Below are 16,766 nucleotides of genomic sequence, written 5' to 3' on the forward strand. Positions count from 1 at the left end.
AACATATCATTACCCAAATAAACCCAAACCTAACCCGTATAACATATCTATAACGCTGCTCTCTCTCTCTCTAAAAAAACACAGACCACCTCTTCTACAGTAAATCACTGCCTTACCTCTCTCTACATCAAACCTAACTTCGTTTATGTCAAGATTTCTGTTGTCATGACTAAACTTCGTCCATTGTCTGCTACTGTTGTTATCTTCTTGTATTTTCAGTTTTCTAAGGTTTGTTGCGGATTCTCTGTTTTGTTAGTTTTTTTTTTTTTTTTTGTGTTTAATATGTTTGGCATATGCTTTTTAATGTGGTCCTGAAATGGGTGGATATGGTTAAATAAGGTTTGCTTTTGAAGTTATGTTTTAGTGGTTTTAGGTTTGGTTTCTGCTTTTGTAGGCTTGTGGGGTTGGTGGTCATCACTAAGCTTCGTCCATTGTCTGCTACTATTGTAATCTTCTTGTATTTTCAGTTTTTTCTAAGGTTTGTTGTGGATTGTTAGGTCTGAATTGTTGCACGTTTATTGTTTTGAAAATCTGGGGTTTTGCACAAAGTTAATCTATGTTGAATTTTGTGTAGTTATCTCAGTTACTCTAACCCCAACTTCAACCTTTTTGCGATTTTTAGTGGATTTAAGCCTTACACTATAACCCCAAAAACTAATACACTGAAAATCGCAAAAAGGTTGAAGTTGGGGTTAGAGTAACTGAGATAACTACACAAAATTCAACATAGATTAACTTTGTGCAAAACCCCAGATTTTCAAAACAATAAACGTGCAACAATTCAGACCTAACAATCCGCAACAAACCTTAGAAAAAACTGAAAATACAAGAAGATTACAATAGTAGCAGACAATGGACGAAACTTAGTGATGACCACCAACCCCACAAGCCTACAAAAGCAGAAACCAAACCTAAAATCACTAAAACATAACTTCAAAAGCAAACCTTATTTAACCATATCCACCCATTTCGGGACCACATTAAAAAGCATATGCCAAACATATTAAACACAAAAAAAACAACAACTAACAAAACGGAGAATCCGCAACAAACCTTAGAAAACTAAAAATACAAGAAGATAACAACAGTAGCAGACAATGGACGAAGTTTAGTCATGACAACAGAAATCTTGACATAAACGAAGTTAGGTTTGATGTAGAGAGAGGTAAGGAAGTGATTTACTGTAGAAGAGGTGGTCTGCGTTTGTTTAGAGAGAGAGAGAGCAGAGTTATAGATATGTTATACGGGTTAGGTTTGAGTTTATTTGGGTAATGATATGTTATTTGGGTCGGATCTGAAGGAGTAGGCATCCGAATGAAAAATAAAAGAGGGGAAATGAGTTGGCCACTGAGATTTTGACACGTGGCACGCCGTTATACTGAAGGGTATATTTGGCCCAACGTATAACAGTAAGGGTATAATTGGCCTTAAAGTATAACGAAGGGCATGGGTGAACTATTTTTCAAAGTTTAGGGGTAATTTTGGCCCTTTTCCGTTTTATATATCATATAAACAGTGGTTGGAGAAATTATTAGAAAAATAACTGTCCTAGATTTGATTTTGGGTTGTACGAAATCATGTCTTTATAAAATGGGGAATTATTTTTTACACAAGTAGATCCTTTATGGATATTCAAATGTGTTGTACTCTAGTTTTAGACCGGAAGAACTTCAAATTCTCTAAAACGTTTGATTCTCTGGCACTAGTTAATTACATGTGTTCGTTTATGAGTACGCATGGGTATTTTTCAGTTTTGGTGCATTCTGAAGAGTTTTTAAGAAAATAATATAATATTTATCTAACACGGTAATTCTTTTAGTGAAAATAGTAATGAAGAATCCACGTGTTAAAACTTGAGACTAATCCACCAAATAAACAAATGTCTGTTTACCCCGATTTTGGATAATCAATTAAATTTGTAAGTGGGTATAGGATATGCTCTTGTGCGGGTCCGTTGTGCCGTCATACTTCTGTATATCGGGCATTTTGAATCTCTTCGGGATCAGTTTCGGGGCTGCACTCGGAGGAAAAGGCCTTTGGATGTACCTTTTTGAATTCGGCCCCTTCAGCAAAGGCGGAGCCCTCGGTATCTGGTCCACCCGGGAATTGTATGTCTCGACCCTCTTTTCGGTTGAGTCCACCCGTTTCGCCAAAGTTTCGAGCATCTTTAGAACCTCGGTAGAGGAGCCGGCTCCGGAGCCGTCGCTCTCAACCATTCGCGCCTCGTTTCTTCCGGTTCCGGCAGTACCCTTTGCCTTTTCCGGCCCTGCTTCATCTTTTCCGCTCTGCAGCTGGGCAATTGCTATTCCTTGCTCGGCGATTGCCGCTCTTTATTCCTGCAACATCTCAAAAATTAAACGTAAGTTAACACCGTCGTTTGGTGCGTCCGGTTCTCTCCGGCCCTGAGTCCGAGACAATGTAACGGAATTGTGAGTGTTTAGAGGATCAGTGGCCGGTAGGGCGGCATTCTCTTGATCCACGGTATTTTGCCGGTTGATCCCTCTCTTGAATCGATGGGGTTCGGGTCAGCGGGGTTTGGCAATCCCCGTAGTCCGCTTCCCTCGTTTTCCGCCACGATCTCGGTGTTATTGACATGACCGGATTGTTCGATGTCGGCCATTTAGTCCGTTTTCGCAGAGACGGGCAGGGACGTTTTTTATTTTGATGAATATGGTAGAAATCAAGACCAAAGACCACTATTATCCTAGCCCCACGGTGGGCGCCAAACTGTTTACCCCGATTTTGGATAATCAATTAAATTTGTAAGTGGGTATAGGATATGTGCTTGGGTCTTGATGTGTATTCGATAGAGAAAATATGTGTATGAGGGTTCTTCAATAAAACGGTTAATGATGACAATTTGCTATGAATATAAATGTTTATAAACAATGTTGAATACTTGACGGAAGAAACACAATATAAATGGAAACAAGTATCCTTGGCCGGATTAGATATTGAGAGAGAGATTGTATATATGAACTCTTTTATTATAAATGTTCTTGGAAAGTAAAGGAGTCAACCCTTACAAAGGAGAGGGATTTGCCCTATTTATAATGTGACCTCCATGGGTTTCATACAATGTGAACTAATAAAATAATAGTAATAAGGACAGCTCTGCACGAATTTGGTGGGATTAGACTGACGGCGCCGTCTGACACACGCATGGTGGGTAGTTGACCATGACAGGACGCTACTGGCGCGTGGCTCGCGTGCAACGGCCGCACGGACCAATGGTTACTCGGACCAATAGCTATACGGACCAACGGCCACGAATGCTCGGGTCACCGGGCTTGGTCGTTTCAATGACGCAGAAGGCAGATCAGTCGGTGCCCTCGCTTAGCCCCGACCCAAGTGTTACCCCGGCCAAGGGCGAATAGTATCCGGCACATTCTCATTCCTTCCGCCAGTTCCTCGTTCCACTGGTTTGCCTCGCATCCGGTTTTTACCGTATACAATGTCAAAAAGAGGAAAGAATAAAAACTTAATCCTAATTAGTATAGGAAAAGAATTCTACAAACGAGTGTGAAATCCTAATCCCACGAGGATTATACTTAAAGAAAAACACTATAAATAAGTCACTCTATAGGACTTGTTAAATGCACTTTGGATATTTAATTTTCAATTACTTTGATCGCCATCTCATTTTGATAACTAAGACCATGACAATCTACGTCCCGACGATTACTAATTGGCAGAGTAGACTTGAAAATGGTGGTGAAATCTGTCGTGTTCGATCAGCACCCGACAGAGTGATGCGCCCATCCATTTTAGTTGGTAGTTTCCACCGTCAGGGTTCATTAAGATAAACACGGATGGAAGTTTCATGTCGAACTCAGGGTTAGCGGGGTTTGGAGGTGTTGCACGGGATGATAGGTGGAGGTGGATTCTTTGGCCGACTTAGCAGGGTAGCGACGTCGAGCCTTACAGCAGAACCGTAGGTTTGACCCTAGCTTTGAAGAAGGTCATTATCGAGACCGATTCGAGTGACGCCTTGATGCTGTTGAGTGTGGGAGACAATCACCCCGATAGTGGAGTGTCGGCGTCTCCTCTCCGAGCTTGGTATCCCCGTCATGCATACTCTGAGGCAACATAATAACTGTGCGGATTACCTGTCGAAAATGGGAAGAATGACCTACATCGTCCACCACATTCCCTGAACTAACTACTTCTCGCGGAATGTATGCTAGTATAGTAAACAATGTAATAATAATTGAAATATCTTTTTAATGTCCGTTTAAGATGACGTTATAATGTTCATTTACGTAATGTCTTAATCAGCGGACTATCGTCACTGCTGAAAAAACATAGAACGTGATCATTTTGTTATTCCTCTTCGTAACATTTTTTTTTTCGTTGCCTTTCAATAACTCACTTGGTCTAAAACGAAAATCTAGAACATACTTAAAAAGGTTAAAAGCTCTATTAAGCTCACAACAAACAAGCCAATTTGTCGAACATTAAGTTATAAGTATTTCACATGTCATAGAAAATTAATTAATTTACTTTTTAAGTTACCATTAATTCAATTTATTTAACACTGGTACTGTAAATATCTGTTTATACGATCAGATTACCTGATATTACTTGGACTTAGTCGAAGTAAAATAAAAATATGCCCATAATCTTGTTCCGAATAAAACTAGACATCTATGTTGTGATAGAATTAGTTGTAAAGTTACTCCGATTAATAAAAAAGTCCATATACTTCAAAATTGATTTAACATTTTGAATTTAATTTTTGGAAACTTACAAAATATATCAAGATATACAGTTAGTAAAATAGTTCTAAGCATCTTACGAAATATCAAAATAAATATAATGAAAACCATATACTGGTACGACAATTGGCGCTTACCGCGTAATCGAAGAGGAAAAAACAGTGTAGTTTAACAATGCACTTTGCCACAGCTAGACGGGCTACACTTTACAAGTACACAATGCTTACAGTTCCGCACAATAACACATCAATGGCTAGTTCATAATTGAGAAAATGTTCTACGTTTTCTAATGCTAATAAAAAAGACGCTGTAGATCATATTGGTGCTGTTGAGGCGGATAGGGAACTAAATACACCATTTCATAAGCGAAAATGGGAAATAGATTGCAGAATCGAACACGGACTGCAGTTACAAGTACATTGGTATGACTGCCACAGCTTGTCAGTTAAGTATATATGGTCGTGCCTTGTTGCTTTACGAGTGCATTTGGAACTGAGAGCTCTTGTTGCCAGGTCTGCGGCTTCATCTGCCTTGCTTTATGGTTGCACCATTTAAGGATAAATAGTACCTTCATACATGAAGGTAAAGCCTCAAACACAATGACCAAACAAACCTTTTTTTTTTGGAAAGGAAAAATAAGATATGTTCCCTTACAAATAACACTAGTCCAATTCCAAAAGCTTGCCTACTCATTCTCTGCCTCTGCCTCTGCTTCTGTAGCTGTCATTCTCTCATCACTGGCAGTTTTATCAGGAATTAATTCAGTTTTCTCCACAATAGTGTTTCTTTCATTAAGCTCTTCCTTCAGCTTACTGATCGTTTCATCCTTCTCTTCAATTTTATCTTGCAAGAGTAGTACCTAGGACAAATACGATTAAAATGTCAAAATCCACATCTTTCAAAGTCATCCTAATATCTGACTCACTCTAAACAAGAACGGAAACTGTGTGAAAGCACCATTTCGTTTGATCTCTCCACATCGTTCGTCAGTCCCTCTATCTGCTTGCACAGGCCTGCAAGTGGGAATAAAAATTGTTAGAAAGTGAGTAAATCAATTTAATCATCATTGCATTCTGAATAACGATGGCAAAGCAGCAGAACTCAAGTTAGGTCAGACAAAAAGGAATGTTAGTGAGAGCTAGAAGGTAAAATGAACACATGTAAAGAAAGATCTATAACAAAACTAGCACAAACATGGATTCCTTACGCAACAAGGGTGCTTGCTTCCTAGTTATGTCGTGTTACTCTTTTTCCCCCTCGAAAATATATAACTACAATCCACTACTAACCAGCTTTGACTTCAAAAAATTATGTTCTCTGAACAGAACTAACCTACACGGTTGGCAAGATCTTACTTTTCACCCATCAATGCATATATTACATACACAGAACTTAATACTCCCGCCCATTGAACAAACCAGAAATTACAAGGTGAGAGATTCAAAAAAAGGGGGGGGGGGGGGGGGGGGGGAGAGAGATGGAAACTAAGACAAGGAAGGCATAAAGAACCATTAATACAAAAGAGCAGTTGCTCCATAGGGCAAGAGAAACTACTTTGATCTACAAACATATCTGAGCTCTTGCAAGAGCAGGCTAATGAGTGAACCAGTGTAGGAATTAACAGTTTCTCAGTTGATGGTGTAGGTTTCTCTGATAATGATGACTCAATTCCATGTAAAAGCATGATTTCACTGCACAAGAATAAAGGCATGCAGATATATGGTAACCACGCAAGTCAGGTGACCGCAACTGGTTTCTTTCTGAGTACAGAGAAGATATGCATGAGAATCATGTAGTATAATTCTTTGTCAACTGCTTACTGAAGCGAAAAAATCCTAACAAAAAGAAAATTATAATCTATGAGTGGCTGCCTTTACTCATGTAGTGTCAAATGAACCAGAGGGGTATTACGCAAATATTACCAAAAGTTTCAACATTTAAGGCGAATCTAAATATCCTTTACCAATATTATCAATCGCGCTGATCATATCTAGAATACCTGTGGGACCAAACCGACCAGTCGATCACAAAAAAACTAGCAGCAAACAGAAAATTCCTAGCCCAACCAAAAGGAAAACAGAGGTGTATCTAAAAAGCAATTTGAGAGAACATTAACCTTCAAATTGACTTTTGAGTTCAGCATTCTGAGACTTCTGCAAAGCCAGTTTCATTGTTAATTCATGCATCTGCAAGTAAAGAAAGAAATAGAACTTCTGTAACATCTCACATTTATCACCTTCAAAACAATCATCATAATTTAGCAAACCTGGAAAAAGTAAGCTAGGCAACCTATGAATGGACTAGTCACTTCCATCTCTAAATTCAGTTTTCAACTAAAAATATTTTTTATATTTTACAATGTTACCTTCTCCAAAAAAAAAAAAAATATATATATATATATATATATATATATATATTACACACTTCACTGATTAAGAAAATCATTTATTACCTTTCCTTCATTAGCCTGGTTTCCAATCTCTTCATTTTCCTCCTGCAGTGTCCTACATTTAGCCATTAGCATCTTGCCCATTTTGCTTTGTGGGGTAAAATTGACTGCAGCAATGTTATCTTGCAACTCCTTCACTTTCTTATCCTTCTCCTCGACCAAATTCTGGCATTGCAAAACAAGAAAAGGTGTAAGCAAGAACGCAATCAGAGTCAGCATGCCCACGAAGGAACAATGAAATGGTCAAATAAACTACACATGAAAAGCATCCAAAATTTTAAGCACCAGCATGCTTTATCATTGGCAACAGGATGCATCATCTGAGCTCATAGAGCAATTCAAAAGGTAACCTGGAACTACGTCACCAACAGAGCCCTGCCCCATTAAATAAAGAATTCCAGCCAACCATCAAACAGACTTGGAAGTACAATGAAGTTAAAGTATTGAACAACTTAGTAAGTGTTTCAATCTCCTCTATTGAACCACTAAATAAGTGTATCAATCTCCTCTCCAGACATTTCAGCTTGAAATTAAAATCAATGTCCAGATAACTTACCTTCAGTCTAGTGAACTCTTCATGAATAGCTGGATCTAGTAATAGCTTCCGTGCCTGTTAATATACCCCCAAAAGAATAAGGAAACTGAGCAAAATGTAAACAAAGAGATTATAAGTAAGATGACATTTTCCCGGAAAATTTCCCGGAAAATGGGAGTGAGAGAGAGAGAGAGAGAGAGCTCAATGCAGATACATATTCTAGCAAGACAGAACGCAAAGGTAGAAAGGTTAATTCAGCGAAAATGGAGCTGTTCTCAGAAGAGAAACAAAGAAAAAAGAAAAAAAATACATAAAGAATAAACACCAGCATAATTCAACTAGTAATAAACATAAACTTTGAAAAATAGTATAGGGGAATAGAAAATAGGAGAGAGGGAAATATGATGCTGATGTTGAGTGTGAGCATACCAATCAAAGGAGAATTGACTACAAGGAAATCACCACCCATTAAATGCAATAACAATTTTAGCATCTTCTCTGTTTTTTGATATTGTGTGATTATGAGGGTGTAGTTGGAAAAATAGTGCGGGCTTCATAAGTTAATTATATTAAAAATAAATCCGTCCCTTAATTAGTACTCCCTCAGGTTAAAAAAGAGTGTCCACTTAGTCATTTGCACACCCCTTAAGAAAATACTAACTCCTAGGCAAAAAAGGGCAATTTGACTAAATTACCCTAATTAAATAGGTAATAGGATTTGGTCACTTAATAAGGGCAAATCTGGAACCGGAGGGAGTAGTATAGATAGTAAGGAACAAGTGACCACTGAGGACTCAATCTTTTCGCAAAGATTAAAGCCCCAAACCCAGCTAGCTAGAGTAGGGATCTAGTAGCTCAGTTGGTTGGCTACCTGGACTTTCATCTTGTTGGTGAGAATTCGAATCCCCACGTTGTAATCCCCTTCCCCCTATGAATAAATAAAAAATAAAAAAAACCCAGCTAGTAGGATCTAAATTAGGGTTAGGCAGAATGATTCAAGCAGGTAAGAAGTCCAGGCCACCATTTGCAGTTCCTAAGATGCTCTATGTTTTTAGCAGGTTTGATGTCAGATAAATGCTGCTCTTACCCTTCAGTTTTCTTTCAACCATTAGTCTGGAAGCGAAAAGCTTCTTGCAAGTTGCATCAACAAAATAGAAACACAAATGAAACCATTCCCATTAATAACTCCCCTTGCTGACTTACAATTTATTTATGACTGAAAAATCTGCTTCGAGCCAACCCTTTGGGCCAACTGCAACCTTCGAAACATAGGGATGAGGGGCGAAACAAGTCTTTCAACCTTTGCCAAATGCCCCCCCCCCCCCCCCCAACACACACACACAAACAAATAACTTACAATTTACAGCCCTAACAATATCCTATGTAGTTTTCTAGCATACTGAGTATATTGGGACTTGGGAGGGATTCTAAAACTGTGGTAGCTACTGCTTCCTTTTTTCAGACTGCTCTATCATGACTTATTCGCTTTCTTTAGTTTCGTTTTCATTTTGCTTTGAACTGCTTGTGCTTATCTGACCTTTTCTCGTCGTGTTTTCTCTTGAGCCGAGAGTCTTTCGGAAACAGCCTCCCTATCTTCCGAGATAGGGGCAAGGTCTGCGTACACTTTACCCTCCCCAGACCCCACATTGTGGGATTTCACTGGGTATGTTGTTGTTGGAGGGATTCTAAAGCCTTGAGACCACTAGTGTTAACAAAGGGACTAAATTCTCAGGCCAATATACGTGCATAAGGTTGATACTAGATTGGAGTTAGAAGTAAGATTCCGTAACTAGAATTAGCAAAGCAACACGGTGCACCAGCTAACAATGTTATTATTTAAGCAAAAGGCATAAAATTAGCATAGCAACAACCAAATGAACCAGAACGAACAAGGAAGTTTAAAAATTGAGATGCAGGAGCCCACGAAAATGTGCTGGCGTGGTTTTGGCTGACAAAACTAAGCTAGCATGCAATTTAAAAAAAAAAAAAATTGAGGCGGGGATACAAAGTGGATCACTAATTTAACTTATGGCAGAAAAACTACCACCCTCAACAATGACCCCAAGATAGGAACACGACGTCTATTTTTTTGGAGGGTATCCAGGTGGAAGCAGAGCAGAACCCGACTTCCATCGGTTGACAGTTCCGCAATATGCATCAAACTACTTGAATATCCCTTCAGATTTCTGCAACACTCAACTTTAATGCTTAACTTCCTCATAACTCATCAACCAGCAGCCAATGGCATCATAATCGAAGTCTAATTGAACTCCTAAAAGCTACTCCTGTACCAAGCAAATTACTGCCTGATACAAAAAATTAGCAACATACAACACATAGAACTCCTTTTTAAAAGGGAAAACTGGAAAAAATAACCAAAAAAATTGAACAACAGCAGGGAATACCGCACACTCTCTCTCTCTCTCTCTCTCTCCCCCTCCTTTTTTCGGGCTTTATACTCCAGAGCATGCAGACAGCAAATCTATGAGTGAGAAAAGATACTAATACTACCTGCATAGATGGCGGCTTGAGTTGAGCTCTAAGGTCCCGAACTGCAGACTAAAACATTTACCAAAAAAAGTAAGAAGAAAGAATTGACCAGCACAAAGTAAGGAGAAAACGATGAATTGGACATATACATTTTAAAACAAAGGCAACTAAAGATAAAAGGAAAAACACCCAACACTCTATGCTTTACAAAAAGGATTTAGAAAACAACACACTCAACATTCAGCAACAACATTCCATTGCCTTCTTACATAAGGGCAATGCAATGGTCTTGTCATAATAATTGCAAGTATTGATTAGACCACAGATCTCTTCAATTGACAAAATTGAAAATGAAAGATTAGCTGACTAGCAGTAGGCTTGTTTACCCTAATATGTAGGTTGCAAACTTCATTGTACACCATAAAGACAACGCATTTTCTGAGAGTAAAATACAATTTACAGCTGGCAACTCAGATGACTTTCAACAAACTCAATTTCTTAGTGAAATCATTTTCTTTTGCTCCATATATTTTTCTTTCGTCGTACACTATAACATGTTTCTCTAAATATCCAGCCCAATTTTGTTAACATAGCAGCAAAAAAAAGATCGTATACAAGATTGTTCACTATAACCATGTAATAGATGCAATCTATCATTCGATGGTCATGGAGAACTTTACCTTCAACTCTGCTATCTCCTGCTCTCTTTTGGCAAAAGTTACAATAAATGCAGCCTCCTTTTTCTTTGCTCTTTCCAACTACAGATTGCAAAGATGAGATAATGATTAGAAAAACATTCAATAATTTTATTAACAGTGAACAAATAGAGAGGAATAATCAAAACAAAACCTGTTCACGCAATGACTCCTCAGATGATCTGAGGTTCTGAAGATAACTGACCACAAATTTGGGTTCTGCAAAAAAGAGTACAGTTAACTCTTTTCATTGTAAAAAATTACTCCATCTCAATTAACATGAAAGAACTTTCCATTTAAGGGGTGACCCCAAATGTTGAACAGGATTCCGGAAATGAAAAAGATGGATTTTAAACAATTCCACTTTAAGCAGTGATGTGATGGTGGAAGCATCACAGTAGTCTACTATTACTTTAACAAACAAGTCAAACTTTTCCAAAAAAACTCCATACCCTTTCAAAACCATATCATATATCAAATGGGACAGAGGGAATTAAAATATGATTTTTCTTTCATGATGTATGATTCTTGAACAAAACAGAAGCAACTGGGAAAACAAGAAGATCAAAAAAGACTAAAAGAAGAGGAACATGATTATAGTGACAGTAAAGAGATGCTGACAAAGTACAATACCAGGTGTCATGCCAGGAGGTATGAAAGACTCCTTTTCAAACGCAGAGCGCCACTTTTGTATTTCAGATTTTGCAGCTTCAAGTTCTGTCTGAAACAAATATACACAGTTAAGTAATTAGTTTAAGATATTTCAATCAAAGTTTGGTCATTCAACAGCCTATCCAGGCTCCATTAAGTGGTGCAGTTCCAAAAAGTCCCCACAGAAAGCTTGAACAATTTAGTATTAGCACAAGAATCAAGAAAGGAACGGGAAACATCAAAAGAAGACTAAAAACTGTGAAATTAGAAATCTTAGCCCCTAACATTTTAAGGACGTGTGAGTAGCCGAGTCAACTCAAAAGAGCAGGTTGGAGAGGGCAGACCTATTTATGCTGATGAAAGATAGGTAGTCAGTAAATCATCACTATCCAGGCAACATGTTAATCAAAGCATCTTCTTCTTTTTTTATAATGGTGGTGCCCGGGCCAGCTTGAGCACACCTTCACTAATTTCATGAGATACCTGCCACCTCCCACCAATAACATGTACCACGTAACTCTGTCCATCAATCTTAGGACAGATGGGAAGAAGTTACCTAGTGTTTTTGTCTCTACTGAGATTTGAACCTGAGACCTCATGGTTCTTCACTTCATTGACCACTAGGCCACGCCACACCCTTGGGTGCACATGTTAATGAAAGCATATTATTATCCGATAAGGAAAGGAAGAAAGAGATATTATCCTATATCACGAAAGCATCTAAAATGAATTTACGAATGAATTGAGTGAAGTACTCAAGTATCAAAGAAAATACAAAACAACTTCCCCTAAAAGACACTACATGCGCTTACTTCTAATTAAAACCCTATATAAACATCGAATATTAACCAAGGCAAAGTAAGATAATCCAATACCATAATCAGAAGAAAAAAAACATCTACATTTCTGGGCTCTGATCATAAATATGAAAAAACATAAAAATCATACAGCAAAACTACATAATGTTGAAAAAGAGGATGACAGATTGTTATAACCATGAAAAACAAAAAACAAAATGTAAAATGATATACACCTGACATGATGCTAGGGTATCCTTACAATCCTGAAGACTACAAAAGCACAAAAGAAAGTGAGAAAGTGACAAAACATAAAGAATTAAATCCAAAAAACGTTCACAAATATGCAACAAGGGTCCAATTACCATACCTCTCGCGAAGAGACAAGATCATTCCTGTCGCTGCACCGGGTGCTGTTTCTTCTACTTTCAAATTACCCTAGTAAAGAAAGAGGTAAATGATAAATATTAACTTAAGACCACGATGCTGATAGTCCCTATGGCGCCTATTAGTCTAGTTTAATCACTGGGCTTGAGAGAGCAACCTACCTATCATGTGAGAAATTGTGGAAGATAGTGGTAGAAGTTGTTTTGAAAAGAAACTTATACATCAGTCAAAGTTAAATATTCTTGAAGGATTTGGATCCTTGACAGTATCAAAAAGTGCACTTAATTATGTTAAACAATTCCTGAATGTCCCAAAAGAAGCATGTCACATAAATTTAACTAAGAGAGTGCTTATGAGCAGCCAACTACCCATGTAGCCTATTGAATTTTCCTCGGTCTCTCTGTTTCTTCTTCTAATCTAGTGTGTATAAAATTGCTAACCATATCCTTCACATTGAAAAATTCTCAACAACTGTTGCACCAAGTTTTGCATTTAAGTGGGAGAAGCATAGAGGGGCAGGCCCATTATCCCCAAAGTTTTAGAGCCGAAACAGCGGATCTCTGGGTCGTTTAAACAAATTCTTAACAGTTCAGCAAGTTAGGGTAACCAACTTACTAACATCTTTTCTTTCTCTTTTTGATGAGTACATTTACCAACATCCTATTAATAGCAACACTGCAAAGAAATTGCATAACATTTTCTCTCGAAAGCCATAATCTCTTTACTTCACTCTACCACAAGGCTATCATCTAATCTAGCTAAGGCAACCCAACTTCCAAGCATGTAAATCAAGTCCGGAAAGTTATATTTTTCCACAGCGGCAAAGAAAATTAATTTAATGACAGTTTCATGGTCAGTATCAATACTTAGAAATCCAACATTAAAATCATCTCAGGCTAAACCAAAGCGGTATTAACGCCATCTCCAATTCATCAAACTGCACTTTGACTATTCTTTTCTCCTAGGATCATGATTGCTCTACTAGTATGGCATACAAGACAAACTTACAACAACCTTGGGAGGTACAGAGGTTGTTTTCGATAGACCCTCGGCTCAAGTCAAAGCAGTTCGAAAAGAAGGTAAAAAACAGGAGCAAAGAAGCCATGACAGACCATTCTTAAACAGGGACAGTAACTACAACAAAATAATACGATAGATGAAATACAAGAAACACTAAATAGTAACAGAAATCGAATAACAAGAAACTACAAGAGTAATGAAACTTATATAAAATAAAAAAGGGGGGGGAGCACCTTTTTAGAGCCAAAAATATCGTCTTCATCATCGTCAAGGTCTCCAAAGCTTCTTTTGGTACCTAAAATCACGTCTGAAAGTGTTAAAAGCAAGAAAATATACGCATAAAACTTGCAGCAAAGGTGAGCAAAACCTGAACGTGGCCTATTGGCGGCGAAATCTCCACCAAAATCGAGGTCCTGACAATTCCCCAAAGCGAATGTTAATTCTTCAACATTATAGTATACGTGAAATACAAGTAATTACTAATTACTATTAGAGAAGAAAACCCTAGAAATTACATCGTCGAGGTGATTATGAGACGCCATTGGTGGAATCAATTCAATTTGGAACCCTAATTTGTTGTTGAAGGAGGAGGACTGATTTGCTGTGTCCGTGTTTTAAATCGCCCTTTACTACAACTTGCACGTGGACATATCAACTTTTGCGTCAATAAACAAAGAGATAATATACTTCAGAATTTTTAAAATAAAATAAAAAATGATTCTAAGAAATTCTTCTATTTCATTTTCAAATCTATTACATAATTAAAAAAAAAAAAAACTTTAAGTGATTTGATAAAGATATCTTACTGTATTGAAAACATTTAAACTTGTCTTGTTTTTTCACCGATTGGGATCTCAGTTGCTCTTGATGTGAATTTACATGTTAGGGATATCCCTTCTTCCACCTATTTAGTTAAAACCTTATATATATCATCTCATAATTCTATTCAAAAGGAGATATTTTTAACATTAAAAGGTAATTGAGGTCTAATAGGTAAAAGAATGGGTGTTTTTTAGCCGAAAATTGACATTAAAGATAATTGAAGTCCAATAAGTAAAAGGAAGCAAGCTTACACCATTTTCAATATGAACATTTTTATCCTTTTCCATATTTAATATTCCAACTTGCACATTTTCTCCTAACACTTTTAATTCCAATCTGGAGTGTTTCATGATTTCCTCACTTTTGGGATTACACTAGATATATTGTTATTGTTGTAGTGTTTCACGATTTGATTAGATTGAAACGACTCTTATTGAGACATTGGGAGAAGAAACTTTAGAAAACCAACTTGTATAAACAAATTGATTCAATTAAGTTTCAGTGATCAAAATCAAATAAGCATGACATGACCACAATTTTAATTACGGGAAAGGGTCAGATTTGCCCTTGTACTCTCACAAATAAGTTACATTTGTCTTTCGTTATACTTTTTTGATATATTCACCCTTACCATCCAACTTTAGGGTCATATTTACCCCTCATCAATTAAATCCAATGTCCACACCTAAATTTTCCTACGTGGCGGTTACGTGACACGTTTTTTTTTTTTTTCAACTAAATCGATCCACCCATTTAAAATCTTTTAACCCCTGCACGACCCACTAAAAAATAAAACCCAAAAGCTTCATTTGGTTGACGGAATAGACATTATTGATATGAATCTAGACAGATGAATCAACTGTTGATGAAAACGCAGACATTGACAAAACCCAATGATCATGCTGATCAAAATGTAGAACTACAAAAATAGATATTTTCTCTAAACGCACTCGCTAAAGTTCATATTCTTTAAAAACTAGTACTCCTTTATAAATGTGTGATACTCTTTTGGGCGTTTTGTTATTTCAGTTCAGAATAGATCATTTGACAATGTGTTTCTTATATGTTTGAGCTCTCTGGTACTACCAATCTGTATTGCAAAGGTGTAAACTTCTGAAAGCTATAAAGTCAAACAGTTGCTTGATAGAATCTACACAATTTTTGTTTCTGTTGTGGTGGTAACTTATTGCTAAAAAGTGAAGGGTGATGCATACATTATCCTTTGGGATTTTAATTTCCATCACTATCGTAATTCTTGAATAACATTGGTAGTGCTTAGTTTGTTTCCTTCTGCTATTGGCAACTATTTCCTAAAAAGTGCACAACTCCTCTAAGCTGATTCATCTATAATTACCTCAACCAAATCCACAAAGAACAATATAAAGCAAGAATTATGTGATTAATGATTGGTAACATGCTTACGACAAATGGTTAAAAAGATTTACTTATCATCGATAAAAACGGTAATTGTTACTTGAATTACATGTTTTATATCTTACGAAAAATTGGGGGCCTTGAATTTTTCGGGCCTAAACCAAGAGCTTCATTGGCTTAGGGGTGGAGTCGCCCTTGTTTCTATCCCATCCATGGTTTCAGCACTCTATCTTTACCACCATATGCTACTTTTTCACCGTCTGGACTCCAGTCAACAGCAAAAACCTACCAAGTTCAGATAGACAAAGTTATCTAACAGTTCTTTAGAAAGAAACGCTGAACGAAAATGCTTATAGCGGAAACTTTGCCTCATCAGCATGGCCGGGAAGGTCTTGCTTCAACTTTTTTGTTCGGATATCCCAAACCTAGATAGATAACACATAAATAGTTTCTTAATGACTTGCATTTAATAGGTCAAGAACCACAGAAATGCAGAGCCATACCTTCAAGGTTGAGTCTTTGCTCCCACTCAATAGGAGCCTACTGTCAGCTGACCAGCTGTGCAAAACACGAGGACAGTAACTAACGGTTGGCTGTTAAAATGCTGGAAGATTTGAGTTATACGGCAAATTCTAACCTTATATGATAGACAGGTCCAACATGACCTCGGAATGCAACAACAAATTTTCCTGTGATACCATTCCATAGTTTGACTGACTTATCACGAGGCACTTGCTATCCATTGACCATCCGGAGAAAAATAAACGTGATTAACGAGCTACAAAAATTGAAAATCATGGATTAGTGCTTAGAACCCAAAGAAAGAAA

At 37.4% G+C, this 16,766-nt stretch overlaps 1 protein-coding gene across 1 annotated transcript; it reads right to left on the reverse strand.

Moving 5' to 3' along the window:
• Nucleotides 1-4,833: 4,833 nt before the first annotated feature.
• On the reverse strand, nt 4,834-14,387 carry LOC132632614 (FKBP12-interacting protein of 37 kDa). Its single transcript, XM_060348605.1, has 15 exons — nt 14,258-14,387; nt 14,110-14,155; nt 13,976-14,037; nt 12,706-12,773; nt 12,572-12,608; nt 11,521-11,608; nt 11,042-11,106; nt 10,873-10,950; nt 10,214-10,261; nt 7,724-7,777; nt 7,171-7,332; nt 6,835-6,904; nt 5,676-5,731; nt 5,373-5,577; nt 4,834-5,286 (listed from the first exon to the last, which is right to left on the reverse strand). The coding sequence occupies exons 1-14, from the start codon at nt 14,282-14,284 to the stop codon at nt 5,404-5,406; spliced, it is 1,035 nt and encodes a 344-aa protein (XP_060204588.1). The 5' UTR covers nt 14,285-14,387; the 3' UTR covers nt 4,834-5,286; nt 5,373-5,403.
• Nucleotides 14,388-16,766: the final 2,379 nt, after the last annotated feature.

Source organism: Lycium barbarum, chromosome 3, assembly GCF_019175385.1.
Source record: "Lycium barbarum isolate Lr01 chromosome 3, ASM1917538v2, whole genome shotgun sequence".
In the NCBI taxonomy this organism is placed as follows: Eukaryota; Viridiplantae; Streptophyta; class Magnoliopsida; order Solanales; family Solanaceae; genus Lycium; species Lycium barbarum.

Excerpts from the sequence above, each read along its gene's own strand:
- LOC132632614 (XM_060348605.1), bottom strand. The coding sequence starts at position 14,284 with ATGGCGTCTCATAATCACCTCGACGAT. Across the intron at positions 12,774-13,975 it reads ATATTTTTGGCTCTAAAAAG|GGTAATTTGAAAGTAGAAGA; the intron begins GTGCTCCCCCCC and ends TTTCTTTACTAG. Across the intron at positions 7,778-10,213 it reads TCAAGCCGCCATCTATGCAG|GCACGGAAGCTATTACTAGA; the intron begins GTAGTATTAGTA and ends GTATATTAACAG.